General features: G+C 32.0%; 1 protein-coding gene and 1 pseudogene across 1 annotated transcript in view; both read left to right on the top strand.

The window, feature by feature from the left end:
- LOC129222035 (intraflagellar transport protein 56-like) overlaps positions 1 to 5,906 on the top strand; it is a 53,053-nt gene extending 47,147 nt beyond the window's left edge. Inside the window, exons 16-17 of the mRNA XM_054856452.1 lie at positions 1,523 to 1,656; positions 2,039 to 5,906. Coding sequence (XP_054712427.1) covers positions 1,523 to 1,656; positions 2,039 to 2,150 — 246 coding nt within the window. The 3' untranslated portion in view covers positions 2,151 to 5,906. The remainder of the gene's footprint in view (positions 1 to 1,522; positions 1,657 to 2,038) is intronic.
- Positions 5,907 to 13,647: 7,741 nt separating this feature from the next.
- LOC129222709 (procathepsin L-like) overlaps positions 13,648 to 16,506 on the top strand; it is a 43,781-nt pseudogene continuing 40,922 nt past the window's right edge.

Here is a 16,506-nt window from a genome sequence, read left to right as displayed (position 1 = left end):
TGACGTCTTGTAATAATAATATAAGAAAATAAAGAGTGATTTGAGAGTGCATTTACTATTTAAAAGACTTTAGTTTATGCTGACTGAAAATATCAGATAGATATCAAAATATCGGATATATATCAAAATATTGGGATATTTTTCATATTTTCGAGCCCTGACCAACACATAATGAATTACAACCACATAACAAGAAGGTGAAAATGAGAATTAAACTTAAAGAAAATGTGTCAAATTTTAGCGAATAAAACGTGTTTTTAATGATTTTGTTGCTGTATAATTCTATTACTTACATTTATGTACTTATCACACATTATTAGTGCATTAGTCTTGCACCTAAATCCGGTATTGCATTCTTGCAGCCTTCGCAAAAGCTATCCTTTCATCATTTTAAACAGAAATCATAAGAAAGTTGATCAAAACATGCTATGGAGAGCTCAATTTTAAATGAAACTAAACCTTGAATGCAGTAACTGTTGCTGACATAGATCCGCCCCTCTCCCTGTCCCCAAAATAGTGCAATTATTTTTACAAATAATTTACACAGTAAATAAATGTGTGTTTTGTTGAGCTGCAATGTTAAACCCCATCTATCCTAATATGAACTGTTCCTATAACCGTGATTGACTCACATGTGACGTCATCTCCAAGTTACATACGCTGTAGCGTAGTGAATGTTCAGTTGCAGCAAGTTGCAGTCTAGTAGTGTATCTGATTGTGTGATGTTCGTGTTTTGTTAAATAATGTTCTGTGTTCCAAGCCCACTGCCTCTGCATCCTTATTTTGGGATTTCCAACATGTTTCAAGACAGTTAAAGATATTTGTTTTAAATACCATATGTTTTTGGAAGGGAGAATTCCTAATTTACCAAATGAGACTCTTAATTTTACGTAATGATCAATTATGAGCATGCAGATGCCTAGATGTAAAAATATGGGAATTTTTTTGGGAAATCGCAGTGACCTCCCTTTGGGGCGTCCCTGAGATAACATATGAGTATTGTTTCATTAAATGGTCTTAATAACAACAGAAAACGTTTAAAATCTTTTTTTTAACATTGTGCTTCATAAATTATTTATTTGTCTTGACACATGCATAGGGAAGAGAGCAAGACATGCCATTTGACATTTCTGGAGATTGTTCGTTTCTGGAGATTGTTCGACGTGTTTCCCAATATTTTTTTTTCTTGTTTTGAAGCTTGTAGTAAAAGTTGTAAATGTTTATTACTATCATAATAAAGTTGGTATTTGCTGTTTGGAAAAGAAACTACTTGGTAAATGCATTTGAAATTGCTATATCTTGTCTAGGTTTATTTTTAAGTCTCAACCTCTTTGAAAGAAAAAAGAAGGTGGGGGGCATTTCTAGATTGATAAAATTATTGAATAAATTGTTTGGTTTTCAAATAAGATGACGCTAAGAAGTTTTTAATGAATCAAATTTTAATATTACCCCTGGTTTCTTGATTATTAACTTATTGACGATATTCTCCATGACTTAAAACATCTCACTCTTTTTCTTTTAGATGGGGCAATTTTTTTATGCTGCTAAGGCATTTGATATTTTAGAAAGATCAGATCCGAATCCTGAGTTTTGGGAAGGTAAAAGAGGAGCTTGTGTTGGTGTTATACAAATGATTATTGCTGGACATGAACCAAGGTGAGAAATTTAGATGTTGTTTTAAGTTTTCTTCATAAACAGTTCTTTTTCCCATTTGTCAAAAAAATTTATTTGTCATATATTCACTTAATTACTTTCCAATATGTATGTTTGCTGTTAATTTATTAGAACTGAGTTTTTCAAGTATCATTTTCATTGTTAAGTTTCAGTCACAGTCATATAGTTTTAGAGGTTTTTATATCTGTCATAGTTTAATGCATCTGAAAAATTTGTTTACTTACATTTAATGTTTAAAGGTCACTATTTGCTATTCACTTTTGCTATTTTATAATTTTACACTAATTTCTGGTTTCATTCATACTTATATGAAAACTGTGTTTGTCAAAAGTGAGACGTATTAATTTTATTTTATTTTCCACAGTGAATCATTGCAAGAAGTTTTCCAGATTTTACGTAGCACTACTAATCAACAAGCTGAAAAAATTCTACGAGTTGCAAAAGCCTGGGCAAAAGAAAGCAAACTTCCTGTGTAATTACTAGTGCCTTGCAATCATAAAACATATTGGTGCATCAGAAGAACTGATAAAGTTACTAGCTTTCTTGATGCATCTAACCGTCCATCTTTTTATAATATTATTTTCTTAGCCACGTTTAAGAAAGCAATTTGACTCAAAATTCACAGTATTGTACAAAATTTTGTCTTCTAATAGTTTCTAAAGCAAAAGATCATACACATTTAAAAGAACATAATTCGCAAGAACAATTGCAAAAATAAATAATTTTAATGTTCTTGGTACATTTCTTTTGTCCACTGAAATTAAACTTTTTTTAAAATTTAAATGTGTAGTAAGTTTTTTTTTTTCATTTGGTATTAAATTAAAATAGCTGTAACTCTTTGTATGCTATTGAAATCCAGTACATATATTTTATAAGTCATACAAACATTTGTGCTTCATATTAAGTTTTTTTTTTTTTTTTGTCTTATGAATCCAGTTTAAGTTATAAGTAGTGTCTTGAGTTATAAACTGTATTTTCCTTTTTTACCAAGTTTCCAATAAAAAAAGTTCTGTAAAAGAAGCATAGGAAAAAGTTTAATGTTCAATAACAATCATACAAAAAGAACAATTAATGAAAATGAAATATATATTATTTCAATAAATATTTATAAAATTAAAGAAAATATGATATGAGTAGTAGTCCTAGTTGTGTAAGGAAATCTGTATGTCTGCCGTTGGTTCTGTTGCCAAAGATACTGTTACTCTTAAGATGATGAAAGTTTCTAGCAACTGCTGTGGAATTTTTGGGACTTTAGTATTTAATCTAATCAAAGTTGTTAGGGTTTATTATATTTGTTTTACAAAATAATTCTTGGAACTGCTGTCTTTGCTGCACTGGAGATTTTAAATGGCTGCTGGCAAGAGACAATCCAGTAGCAGTAGTCTTTATGTTTAGTGGATTTAATTTATTTAATAAAGTGTAATTTTTGACCAATTTTAATTTATTTTGTGGAATTTTATTTTAAATTATTTATGTAAATATAATTCTCTGGATTCAGGTGTGAATCCAAACAAAAATATTTGTACTATGTAATTATTTTAACTGTTACATTAGTCTATTATGTAGTGTTTTTAAATGTAATTTTTTATTTGCCTTGATTTATTAATGTATTTTCAAAAAACAAAAAAAACAAAAAAAATCAAACTGAATATGATTTTAAAAATATTTATTAACACAAAAAAAAGTATACATATATTTATGTATAAGAGTTTTGATGAATTGTGTTATTCAAATCCCATTTTATAGGACAGACCCATATTTTTAACAATTTTCAAAATGTACACATCAAGTTTCTACAGAGAATTTTATCATTACCCTCTATCTTTAAGGATTCTCCTTGTCACATACTATTGTTATATTCATTACGTTAAGCAACATTTCATCAAAACATCTCATATCACAAAGTCAGACTGAACCACTGTATTTAATTATTATCTTAAACATTAGTGCAGCCAGAGTATACCTTCAAAAGGCGGGGGGGGGGGGGGGGGTTGCCATAACAGTCCTTTACTTGTAAAAATTTACCATATTAGAATTGGCAATATCTGATAAAACTCAGAGTTATATGGGGATGATCCCCAAAGCATCCCTTTTTTTTTGTTGTGCTCTTGATTTCGAATTGTTTTCTAAATAGCTCTTAACTTTTAAAACAGAGGTTTCAGTAACAGATGCTTGACAGTTTTTTTCAATTAGCAAAAAAACAAAAAGCAAAAAAAAAAAAATCGTAATCAAAGACTAGAAGCTAACTTTTTTTTTTCGTCTTGTTTATATTTACAAAATTAAATGGCTATTTCCCAAAAATTGGCAACCACTCTAAAATCTGCTGTCAAAATATCTTCATAAAAAAATATTGAAAGTTCCGAGTGATGCTTTAAAAACTACAAAATTTTTCAATTTAAAACTCATGTTAATAAATATTTAATAAAGAGAAATGAATATTTATGTCTGGATATTGCATCATAACATAAGATCCGCTAATTAATATCTGTCACAGTTTCATTAAAAGGATCACAATGGAGTCTCAAAAATCCGAGGTAATTGTTGCTCACCTCACTTCGGATTACTGAAGACTCGGATTGTGCGGAAAATGTTTCTCCATTTAAAATTTACACAGCTCAGAAGACATAAAGGGGAGCACCTTTTATTTCCTTGCATCAAGAAAAGGAACTATTGTCTTCATGAAAGAAATTATCACTCAAACTTCAACATAAACTTCCTTTTGATTGCTTTTTGGCGAATTTTAAAACCTAATTTTTTCTTGATATCCATACGCATCCACATGAGCAAGGCAACCAAAACATAATCCACCTCTCAATGTGTTTCTATTATTTATTGAGCATAGTCAATAAGTTTTACTGCAGCAAAATATTACTATTTTCAGATTTTAATGAAAATCAAATTTTTAGCTACTAAAAAATATAACTTAAAATATAAATGAAGCACCATAGATTAAATGGAACCTCGAACTTTAGAGACTTCTGTATTCTTTTGTGGTACAAGAACAGCAATAAAATAAACAGCATCATAGAAAGTAGTTATTAGTTTTTATTTTTGCTGCAGATATTTATTTTAAGAAAGCTCAAATTAATATAAAAAGGGGGAGGAGGTATATGATGTCTGTAGAAAACAGATCTATGCAATGAAAATATCATACAGTTGTTTGAGTAACTGAAACCAGATAGAACACCATCGCTATATGACGTAGTTATTTGGTTCATTTAATTGATATTTTTTGAGTCAAATGCGTTAGGCAGCAGAACTGGTGACTTAAACAGTCAAGATGGATTGTGCGATATCTTGGAGAGACAGTATCTGAATACAAAAAGAAAAAAGTGAATTTAACTTTCTTTAGAACAATTGTGTAAAATTTACTTTAACACACTAATCACTCAACTTACTTTTGATGTATAATTTCTATGAAGTACATCAAGAGTTGGGGTCCAGAGGAGGGTCATGACCCATTTTAGGTGACTAAATATATTTTACATCTGCATTTTCGACAGTTTTTTCAAAGCATTCACCGGAGACTCCCTACTTGAGCATTAAATTGCCCCTCCCCCCATTCGATGATGACCCCTTCAAAACCAGATGCAGTATCCACTCTTGTGTACATTAGTGGGCTTTTCTTTTCATAGTCGACAAATGATGTTTTTTAATGTTACAATTAAATTTGTTTTCTGTTGTTGCTGATTATTCTATTGCTATGGGCAGGTAAATGGCAGTTTCTACAAATTGAGTTTTGGATTTATTTGAGGTTTTTTTTTTCTTTTTGATTTCCCTCAAACACTTGTAAAACATTACAGTTTGAAGCTCTTTCAGTGCCCCATTTAAGGGGTAGCTAGCGGGTTCCTTGCCCTAGGTGTCATTCACCTATTTATGCAGTTTTGTCGTTGAAAAATTTGAGAGTAGATGGGTAAGGGGGGCAGTTTCAGGTTTTTCACCCACCTGGAAAATTCGAAGATACAGTACTGAGCTCTTTTCATGCTTTATTTTCACAAGAAATGAATAAGCATGTTTTTACATTAAAACTGATATAAGATAGGTGATAGAAAGACAAGAAAAGGAAAAGATTGTAGATACTTTCTTTTACCTGCCCAGCAGTACAGAAGTATGTGTTCAATATTACTCTTTATCAAAAAATAGTGCAATATGTACATTTTTATTGTTGTTTAATGTTATAGAAAAAGTATGTATATTTATGTTAATTTTTGCAATAAATTTTATGAACCATGCTTTCTTTGTGATTCTTTTTTGATATGTAAGGATTACATTAAAACTACAAAAACTACTTGAAAAGCAATTGCCCGTCATTTATTTATTTGAAATGATGAAAGTGGGGAGGGATGTGAAAAATTGCTGCAGGGCAAAAGAGCATTTTTTTTTTTAATTTTAAGTTTGTGATTAAATGTATGTATATTTTTTTATTTGGAAATGCTTAAAATTGACTGCTTTCGTAGAGCATTGTATAAAGGTTGCTCTTATTCATTTATTTATTCATTTTATCTTTAAATTCAAAATTTCATATTGGAAGAAAATGTTTGAAATTCCATTCTATTTTGCTGTTATTTAGTTGCACTATTTACTGTAATTAATTTGTACATTGAAATGAATTAAATAATAGTTTCAATTTAAAACATTCCTAATGAAAAAAAAATCATTAATAAATTGCAATTTAATTTAAGATAACAGCTATCAATTTGAGAGAATAAATTTGATACCTTTTTTATACTAAGGTTTTTTTTTAAGTACTAGGGGGCTCTGCCCCCTGCTCGCTAACGCTCACCAACCCCCGAAGATTGCTCCGCAATCTTATTTGATTAGCAAAGATTTAAATCGGCAGTTAAAAAGAAACAGATTAAAAACGCATTATGAGCTCCCTTTGGATCTAAAAGCACCCCTTCCCCAGGTTTCAAAATAACTTGTACCAACTTGCAAAGCCGTAAAGGCTAAGGGGCTCCTGAGCATTGCAAAACTGCAGTTTTGTATATTCGTGGTCTTAGTAATATATTATGCTGTTTAGCTCTTGGCTTGAATTGAGCCTAAGATTTTCCGTTAAAATCGAAACCCTTAAAGTTTGTGAATAAGGGAATGAAGAAACATGCGAATCGAAAAGACGTAACTATGGCAACGCCAAATATAACATCAATAATTTTAATGGAGATGAGGATTATTCGAACTTTAATTTTAACGGCTTGTAATTTTTTTTCCTTTGGAGATAGAAGCTCAGTTTTTCGACCATAAGTCGCGTTAGATCTGGAGTAAAAAAGCCGATCAATGGTGTCAAAAAGAAAACTGTAGGACAATTCCTTCGCTTTTTACTGATAGATTTAATAAAGTGCCTAAATTTTAGCTAAGCCTAAAAACGTTCGATCTAAAAACGCAAATAACTCCCACCGTATTTATGTTAGAGCATTGAAACAAATTGCCTAGAACACGGAAAATTCTACCCTTTCCAACGATATATAATTTTAATATATGCACATAAATTTTCACCCCTTGAATAGGCAATAATATCCAATTTACGCGAAATTTGAGCTTAAAAAATTAATTACAAAAAAACTAATTCGAATTTTAAAAAATAAAACCCCAGGTACACATCCCCGGGGCTTGAAGTAATTTTGTACAAAATTTCAAATCTGTAGGTACTATGGGGTCTCCTGGACGCACGTCCACCACACACTTCCTTCCAGAATTTCTTTGAAAATTTACTTTTATTTACTATAAAGAGAAAATAGACATAGTATTTTACTTTCAGAAATCTGTTTTAAATGTTGAAGATATTTTCGAAATTGCTTCCAGCCTAAGGCAATCGAAAGAGAGGTACAGTAAAACCTGTAAAGTTGACTACCCTTGTAAGTTGATCACCTGTGTATGTTGACCGCTTTTGTCAGGAACGGAATTAGTCCCATCTCATGTAATGAAGGAAAATCTCTGTAACTTGACCACCTCTCTATATTGACACCTGTCTATCTTGACCACTAATATTCGCAAATTTGATTTGGAGTATTGTAAAAAACCCCTTTGTAAGTTGACCAATTGGTTTATCTTTTAAAACTTTCTTCAGCAAATAGTTTTATCTTATTATTTATTTATTTATTATTATTATTATTTTTTTTAATCATAGCTTTTCAAGAATGTTTTAAATGCTTTGATGACAGAACAGCATTTTACTAACTAAACAGCAGCATAAAGCTTAATACTGCTCTTTATTCTCCAAACTTGTTTTTCATTTGTTGTTCTATTTGAGATAGCTTTTTGTACTGTGTTCAATGAAAACGAATTCCTCAAAAAACGAATACATGGTGCAAGAAATGACAAAGAAATTAAAAAAAAATGTTACCGCCCTTTATAAGTTGGCCACCTGTCTAAGTTGACCACCAAAGTACTGCACCACGAGTGGTCAACTTACACAGGTTTCACTGTATAGCAATAGCTCATGGTCTTTCTTGATTTTCTCACATCATCAGAAAGTAAGCTCGTTTGGTTCTGGCAAGCTTCTTGTTTCCTTTCCATTTTCATAACTTCTTACATCAAGCCAAAGGTCATTTATAAAAAAAATAAATACAAAAGGATCTAATCTGATAGAAGGAGGCTCTCCCCCAGGAAAATTTTAAACTTGTAGTTTTAAAAATGCAACTTTTAGTATGAACTTTCTTTGGGGGGAACCTTCCTCTTAGTCACCAAAAATTTCACTGTCTTGAGCAGAATTTTACTTGAGCCCACTATCCCCCCCCCCCCGTATAGAGGTCTCAGCTGAGATTTGCAGAAATTGAAGCCTTAAAAACGCGGTCATACGTATTTATTGACATTAGGGTGGGTGATGGAGCTTAGGGATTGTCCTCGATCGATTAAAAAAAAAAAAAAAGAAGACAGAAACAAGACCTCCTCCCCGGTTAAACTTTTCCAAGTTTAAGTTCCAAAAACGCATTTGTAGACAAATTTTGAAGATTTTATGGGAAGGGGGTTCTGGAGTTCTCCCCTGGAAATTTTTTCAAAAGGTCCTAAAAACTTATACGCAATATTCTATGACAGTAGAAAGAAGGGTTCAGAAGCTATTCCATTTAAATTATTCGTAAGTGTAGTTTAAAAAACCCATTTTTTTAATGATATTAGCGGAAAGCAATTCGGGGGGCCTTTGGCCAAATATTTTCTGAAATTCAAGTCTTAAAAACGCGATTGCAAGACCATATATTGTAACATTAGGGACGGTAATGTTTCAAAATTGAAGCTCCAAAAAAGCAATTGTAATCGACTTTCGATGGTGATAGCCATTTGGAATTTTTATCCTGTAAATTTTACGAAACTGAAGATCTAGGAACTAAATTAGAGATGCTCCATAATACTTTCAGTGTATGCGGTGTGTGACTTTGGAGGAGTAGCATTTTGAAGACTTTCTTACTTTCAGACGAACTAGAAAATGGAAAAAGAAAAGAACTAGGAGGGGGAGGGGAGGACAATTAGCTGTAACTATTAAATATTTTTAATTATTCAAAGATTTCTTTGAAAAAGAAATTAAGATTTTCCCTTAACATTACAATTTTTCTGTTATTGCAATCAATTTGTTTTCTCAAGACGTTCTTTTCTCCTTTTCAATAATAAAGAATAGTTTTGAAAAACATTCAACTCAACACAACAGGGACTGGGGCACCGGCCCTGTGATCCCCCCCCCCCCTCTGGTTGCGCCAATGAAGAGAGGGGTGTACGGAAACTTTCGGACCACTCTGAATGTATTTATTTTATTGTAAACCAATGTTTTGGCTTTTGAGACATGTTGAACTTCAAAAGATAAGTTTATATTTCTCAATTAGCCTCTGAGTAATTTTACTCATCATACAAGAGATAATTTTAGCGTTAAATGAAAAATTAGCAAGCTATGTTTGTGGAAAGTATCCAAACTATGAGGTATCAGAGGGAAAATTTAACCACGAAAGTCAAGATCATTATGCCTGTCAGTAAAAATCTTTATGCAAGTCATTGAAGATCGTTATATAAGTCAGTAGAAATCCGTATGCAAGTCAGTGAAGATCGTTATGTAAGTCAATGGAAATCCTTACGCTCTGAATGACCATCATTAAGCTCTGTGAGGCTGGGGAGTATTCTCGTGAAACTTACAAAGCAACTCTTTATTTCTGTACCTCAGAGCCAGAACGACGTAAGTCACATTATGGTTAATTTTACAGGAGAGAAAAAAAACCTTTTTTCTAGAGCATGCAAAAGATGGGACGCGTGGTCTTTTGACTCTAGTAAAAAGTTGAAAAAGATTAAGAATTACGTTCACGTGGCTCGATGCGGAACAGGCTTCTACATACAATCTTCTTTACTAATAATAAAGCTGAAAGTCTCTCTGTCTGGATGTCTGGATCTCTGTGACGTGCATAGCGCCTAGACCGTTCGGCCGATTTTCATGAAATTTGGCACAAAGTTAGATTGTAGCATGGGAGTGTGCACATCGAAGCAATTTTTCGAAAATTCGATGTGATTCTTTTTCTATTCCAATTTTAAGAACAAAACTATCATAAGATGGACGAGTAAATTACGAAATTAACATAACGTGGAACCGTAACATGGGCACAAGCCAATTAGCGAGATACGAAATTATCATAACGTGGAACCGTAACATGGGTACAAGTCAGTTGGCGAGAAAATTCACCATACATTATTTGAAAATATACAGGCGAACCAAAAGACCTTTTAATTTTTCTATTATGGGCAAAGCCGTGCGGGTACCACTAGTGAACTAATGAACCGAAAATCGCAATTTTTTGACTTACGCCACTCTGGCTGTAAGGTATAGATTTTATCACTTGTGAAGCGCTAATTGCATATCTTTCAAGACATACAGAGCTATGTAAATATAATTGTGCTTTGCATTGATTTAAATAAAAAAAAGAAAGATTTATGTGTGCAATTCTTCTTTTTTGATTATTTTAAAATTCTTATTCTTATTTAATCGGGGAGGGGGGGGGGGTCTATAGTGCGATATTAGTTTAAGAAATATAGACAGTGCTCACATCGAAAATTGAAAATGGTGTCTAAGAAAGAAAAAACACCCAAGGGCACCGCGAGGGGGATTTTGAGGATCAGCTCGCCAGAAACTTTGTTTTAACACATGTTGCCAATTTCAAGGCTACTACAATCCATATAAGGTCTGTTGTGGCAGAACTATCGTCCGCCAGGAGGTAAGTTCTGGCTACGCTAATGCCTGGCGTGAAGTTGAAAATCGTCAAAATCGTCTCAAAACTATTTAAGGAGCACAAGCAACAGAGTATTAAATTTTTGGGAAAAAAAATTCTTGAGATCAGGATCACACAAAATAAAAATAAGAAAGAATCATGTATAAACCCAATTCTTTTTTTAATGAATTTTCTTTGCTAGGACAAGACTTTATAAACACACTGTGCATATCGAGCAATTTTGTTTGTTTCATTGAATTGAAATTATGTAAAACATTTTCGCAGAGGGATAAAAAGCTTTGACAACAAAAATCCTTGGAAAAACAAAAGAGCTTACAGTTCACCGCACTTGAAAAATATATTGATAAAACAGCCATTATGCTCAAAAAACGTAAAAGTTAAACTATAAAAGGCATTTCTCAACGCAGAAAGTTAATTACGTATTTTCTTATTATACCAACCTCTAAACGTTCTAATGAATGGTGTTTTTTTCTCGAAATAACTGAAATCTCCTACACCTTTATCAATGCTTCAAAAATTGATAATTTATTTATGTTAAGTTTTTACGCTAAGGCGATTCAACTAAAAAAATGTCTTGTAATGAGTTAATATCGGAGTTTTGAAAAAAAAAAAGCTTATATAGTTTTGGCTGCAATTTATATGTATTTACTAATAATATTTTTACTCACAATTAATGTAAAATATTTGCAAAAAATAAGCGAGTTCATTCTGATTAAAAAATTATTCCGTCAGGGCACCCCCATGTGAGGTTACTGTAATCTCCCAAAAATGTGCAAATTCGGCAAACTTTGACAGTTCGGTAAATTTGGAGAGGGCATTGTAAAATTGCAATTAAAAAAAAAATGTAATGATGTAATGCTCATATTTTATCATTCGGCGAAATTCGGAGTCTTATTCGGCAAATAGAAAATCCTCCCCCTCCCCTTCTAACAAAAATTTTAGTTCGGAGCGCCCCTGCATTCCATTCAATTTCATTTTTACTTCCATTTTTTAACTAGTATGTTGTGACCATCACGAAACTTTCTTCTATATTTTTCCTTTTTCTGATCCCTCCCCATGCTTGACGAGGAAGCAATATTCCTAACAAAAACAAAATTACACATGCAAAATCTTGACGACCATCCCAATGTCTGAATTATTGTAAAAACAAAACAAAGAGCGAAAATTGAAAGTTACTTTAAAAGCCTTACTTGAATTATTTACAAATATTTTATTTATTAACAAACATAAGATGGCAAGAGTTAAAATTTTTAAATCATTGAGATAATATTTCCGATCATTCGCAACTCCAACAAACTATAGGGGGCACTGCAGCCGTCGTCTAATGGCGGATGAAAAAACTAAAACAAACGCACGTCGTAGCGTAGAAAATGCTAATAAGCCTAGTAATTTTTGTTTGTATGCATGACTTTTTTGTTTTATTCTTTTTAAATCAATTTTCAAAGTCTTATGGATATTCTGGCCTATGTCAAAAGAAATGAGAATTCAAGAAGCATTACTAAACATTAGAAATTAATACAAATTTCGTTGTTGTAAGCAGCCATTTCCACGATGTCGAATTCGAAATTTATCAATTCTTGATGAAAATACATTTTTATTGTAGCCATAAGAACACTATAAATATTTCATGTAAATAAACCTTTCTTTATCAGTGTTATCAAAAGAGGAAGTTGAAAGATCTTTGTTTTGTTTGGCTAGCGCTAATTGTTTTACATTCGGTTTCGTATGTTTCTAATTTCTGAATTATGATTTAATTCTGTCATGCATCATCAATAAAATTCTCACGGATACATGGCGGTAGTTTTCTTTTTAATTGATCTTCCATTATTTCTTTAAACTTATCGAATTCTGTTATCTTTCTACTATTTTAATCCACACATTATAAAAAGTAAAAATGGTTTACAACTGACATGCAAAATCTCGCCAAGCAAGTGTTCTTTGCTCGCACAATACTAAAACTATTACCCTAAAATATAATCGCACTATTTTGGCGATGAAAATTCTCAGCGTTAAACATTTTTCATTCCGTTCTACGATAATACTGCTTACAATCTACAATCCTTCTTTTGAGCTTAAGATTAAAAAATAAATAAAATAAAATAATTTGAATTCTGAAATTTTGAATTCAAATTATGTTTTTCGCAATCACGAACTGAGACACGACCCTACTCATTAGAGTTATTGTTTCTAGAAACGGCTCCTGTCTTTTGGTCGCAAAGTTTTGTCGCCAACTTGGCGACTAATTTGGCGATTTTTTTTTTAAATCTGATTTCAATTTGGTGATATTTAGAGTAAATTATTCAATCACATTAAAATTGCCAGTAATGGGGAAATTACATTAAATTGGAGTAAAAGGAAGTCATGTGATCAGCTCGTTTTCTTTTTGTTCCGGTGAGTAAGTCTGAAGCAATATAATTTACTGAGAAACTGCTGAAAAATATTTTAATTCCGAAATTTATGAATTAAAAATACAAGAACGGGAAATCCGGCACTCATTTCTTTGGTAATGTCGTGGCAAAGGATTTTTATTCTGTAGGAATTTCACTACACATTCAAACGTCGTAGTTTTCGTCCTTTCGCCCGAGATCAGAATTTATATAGATTAGTAAGCGATCACGCTCTTTCTCAAAGAACTAAGCTCCGATAAGGGGCGTTCACTAGGCTTCCCACTGAGTGTAAATAACCACAGAATTCGTTATCAATGAACGTGACAAATCAAGTGACCGTATGTGTGACGCAGAGTCGTAGTGTTCCTTAGGTATAAAATTATTCGCCACTTGGAAGCTTTTAGAGATTTTACATGAGAGAGGAACTTTTTAAGGTAAGTATTTTCTTATTTTCTTTTTCCTTGTTTTTTTTTTAATTTAATTAATTAATTTATTTTTCGATTGGTGTATATTAGTTAAGAAATATGGTTTGTAAATTCGTAAAACAGTTCCATTTAAGTTAGTATTACATACCTGACGAATCTGTTGTTTTTCGGGGGAGTTGTCAGCTTTTTTTTTCTAACGCATCCCGATTTCTATATTAAGTATGATTTTCGTCCGCTTTTTAAAATAACTAAGCAAAAATTATTTTAAAACTGCTAGAAATCCTCAAAAAATCAAACGCGACGAAATTGGCCAAGTCAGAGATTTTTCTTTTTCATTATTTTTCATTTTGACCAAAAGTTCTAGCGATCATGTCGGTAATTATTAGTATTATTCACCATAGCCAGATTAAAATGCAATTCAAAAATGATATTTTTTTTTCAGTAGAAAGTTTTTTTTACTTCCTTTTACAAAAAAGGAAGTATTGTATTCGCGAAAAAATTTTCACTCAAATATCGACCTTAATTTCCATTTCACTCACCCCCGAATGAATGTTGAGTTTTTTTTTTTTTTTCGATTCGATCGCAAGTGGATAAGTGCCTAAGAACGTATAGACACGCAAATATCCATTTTGACGATTCCCGAGTTAATTGCAATGAGTATTCTCGTGACGTCTGCATGTACGTATGTGTGTATGTATGTCGCATAACTCAAGAACGGTATGTCCTTGAAAGTTGAAATTTGGTACGTAAACTCCTAGTGGGGTCTAGTTGTGCACCTTCTCTTTTGGTTGCATTCGTATGCTCCAAAACGGGTCTTTTGCCCCTTTTTGGGTGGAAATCATTGTTAATTTCGATGTAAACTCAAGTGGTGTTATAATTTGGCGGACACTTGGCGACATATCGCCAGTCTTTTGGTCGCCGTTTTGTCGCTAACTTGGCGACAAATTTGGCGATTTTTATTTATTTATTTATTTATTTATTTTCAAATTTGGTTTCAATTTGGCCACTGTTGGTGATATATATAGAGTAAACTATTGAATCATATTAAAACTGCCAATAATAAGAAAATGACATTAAATTGGAGTAAAAGGAAGTCGTTTGATGCCCACATCAGCTCGTTTCATCTCAAGTTTCAATCTTTCTGAATGGGGTCGTTTCCAAAATTTTAAAAGTATTTTTTTCTGAAAGTGCATGCTTAAAAATATAGAATTCGACCATCTTTTAAATAATTTCTTTAAGTTTAATATTTTGAGAAAATTACTTAAATCGGTGCTTTTTTATCGTTTAACGCTTCTGCCGATGACATCACAAATGATGAAATGCCATTCAGTGTTGCCATTACAGAGCAAAATATTTAATTCACATCTTTACTCACGTGTATTGGCAACGATATGGTTGATAGCAAGCGTAGAGCGCAATTGTAATTCGCTTCTTGATTATCATAACGTGGAAATGCGATAGAAAGATGCGCCATAGTGCATTATTAGTGACGTCATAAAGACCACGCCTTGTTTGAAGAATCGGACATTTTAAAAAACTAACTGTGTGGAAAATAAAAGTATTTTCTGAATCCATGTTTTTTTTTTTTTTTTCTTATTCTATCAATTTCAGTGACAAAAAGTACTACTTTTGACTGAAGGAAACAACCCCATTTATTAATAGCTTAATTATTTCTGTGACTGACTATTTAATTTTTCGCCATTTTCATGCTTTTCTAAAAATATTATTGAAACTTTTATTCAAATTCTGTAAACCATTTTTTTTTAAAATAAAATTACATTTTGAAAACGAGACATGAAAAAACTAATAATATTCAGCTGCTCGTGATCAATTGGCACTTTTAAATGAGTAGCTTTTTTCTTTTCGTTATTAGTAGCCACTTTATCCAGGACTTGTATTCTTTATGAAAATTATAGAGCTATCTTAAAGCACTATGCTAAAGGTCGAAGAGTAGGAAAACGTATCAATCATTGATTTTTTGGGAGGGGGGACCATGTTTTAAAAATCAAAGCATATTAACTTATATTGAAACTTTTGTTAAATGAAAAAGTAGCATTTTTTAAAACAGAACTGCAAAATGTATGGTGTAGTCAGGGCCGGATGTAGACATAACGGGGCCCTAAGCTATTTCAGGTATGAGGTCCCTTTTGTAGTTTGAACAATATTTCTCTCGGTTCCTTTAATACATACAGCAATACTTTCACTTTTCTGATCGTGTTTTTAATGTTTTTTCCCCGATGACCATTTTGGATTGACCTTAAGAGTGATCCATTACTCCCTTTTAAGTGGGGTATAAAATATCCTTAATTATAGGGAGCCCGGGGGTTTCTCCCCCCCCCCGGAGGAAATTTTGAAAAATAGATATAAAATTTTGCATTTTGAAGCCTTATACAATGTAATTGGAACTGCAAAAATATCAGGACATAAATAGGCAAAAAAAAAACTTTTTAAAGCTATATACTCTTTTGCAAATTAAGATAATACACAGTAAAAATTGTTTTTGATTCGACAAATCAAGGACAGCAGTTGACAAAAAGAAAGAGCGCGGGAAAAGAAAAGACAATGCATTGTTACTTGCTGACATTGGTTTTCGGTGCAATTTGTTTTTAATCATCCCTCCAACTCACCGACAAATACAACACTGAATTAAGTATAAAATGATCAATAGTAAAAAATGCTTTAAAAGAAATGGTGTAAAGATTTCGAAAATAGGTAACAAGAGTAACATTCTGCCTATTTGAACAATTCATAATTTATACACTTGATAAGAAATAAAATTGGAGCCTACTTTGCTTAGGAATTTCAAAGACATATCTAATTATTTTT

Source organism: Uloborus diversus, chromosome 5 (genome assembly GCF_026930045.1).
Source record: "Uloborus diversus isolate 005 chromosome 5, Udiv.v.3.1, whole genome shotgun sequence".
NCBI classification, from domain to species: domain Eukaryota; kingdom Metazoa; phylum Arthropoda; class Arachnida; order Araneae; family Uloboridae; genus Uloborus; species Uloborus diversus.
This window is presented reverse-complemented; position numbering and strand designations above follow the sequence as displayed.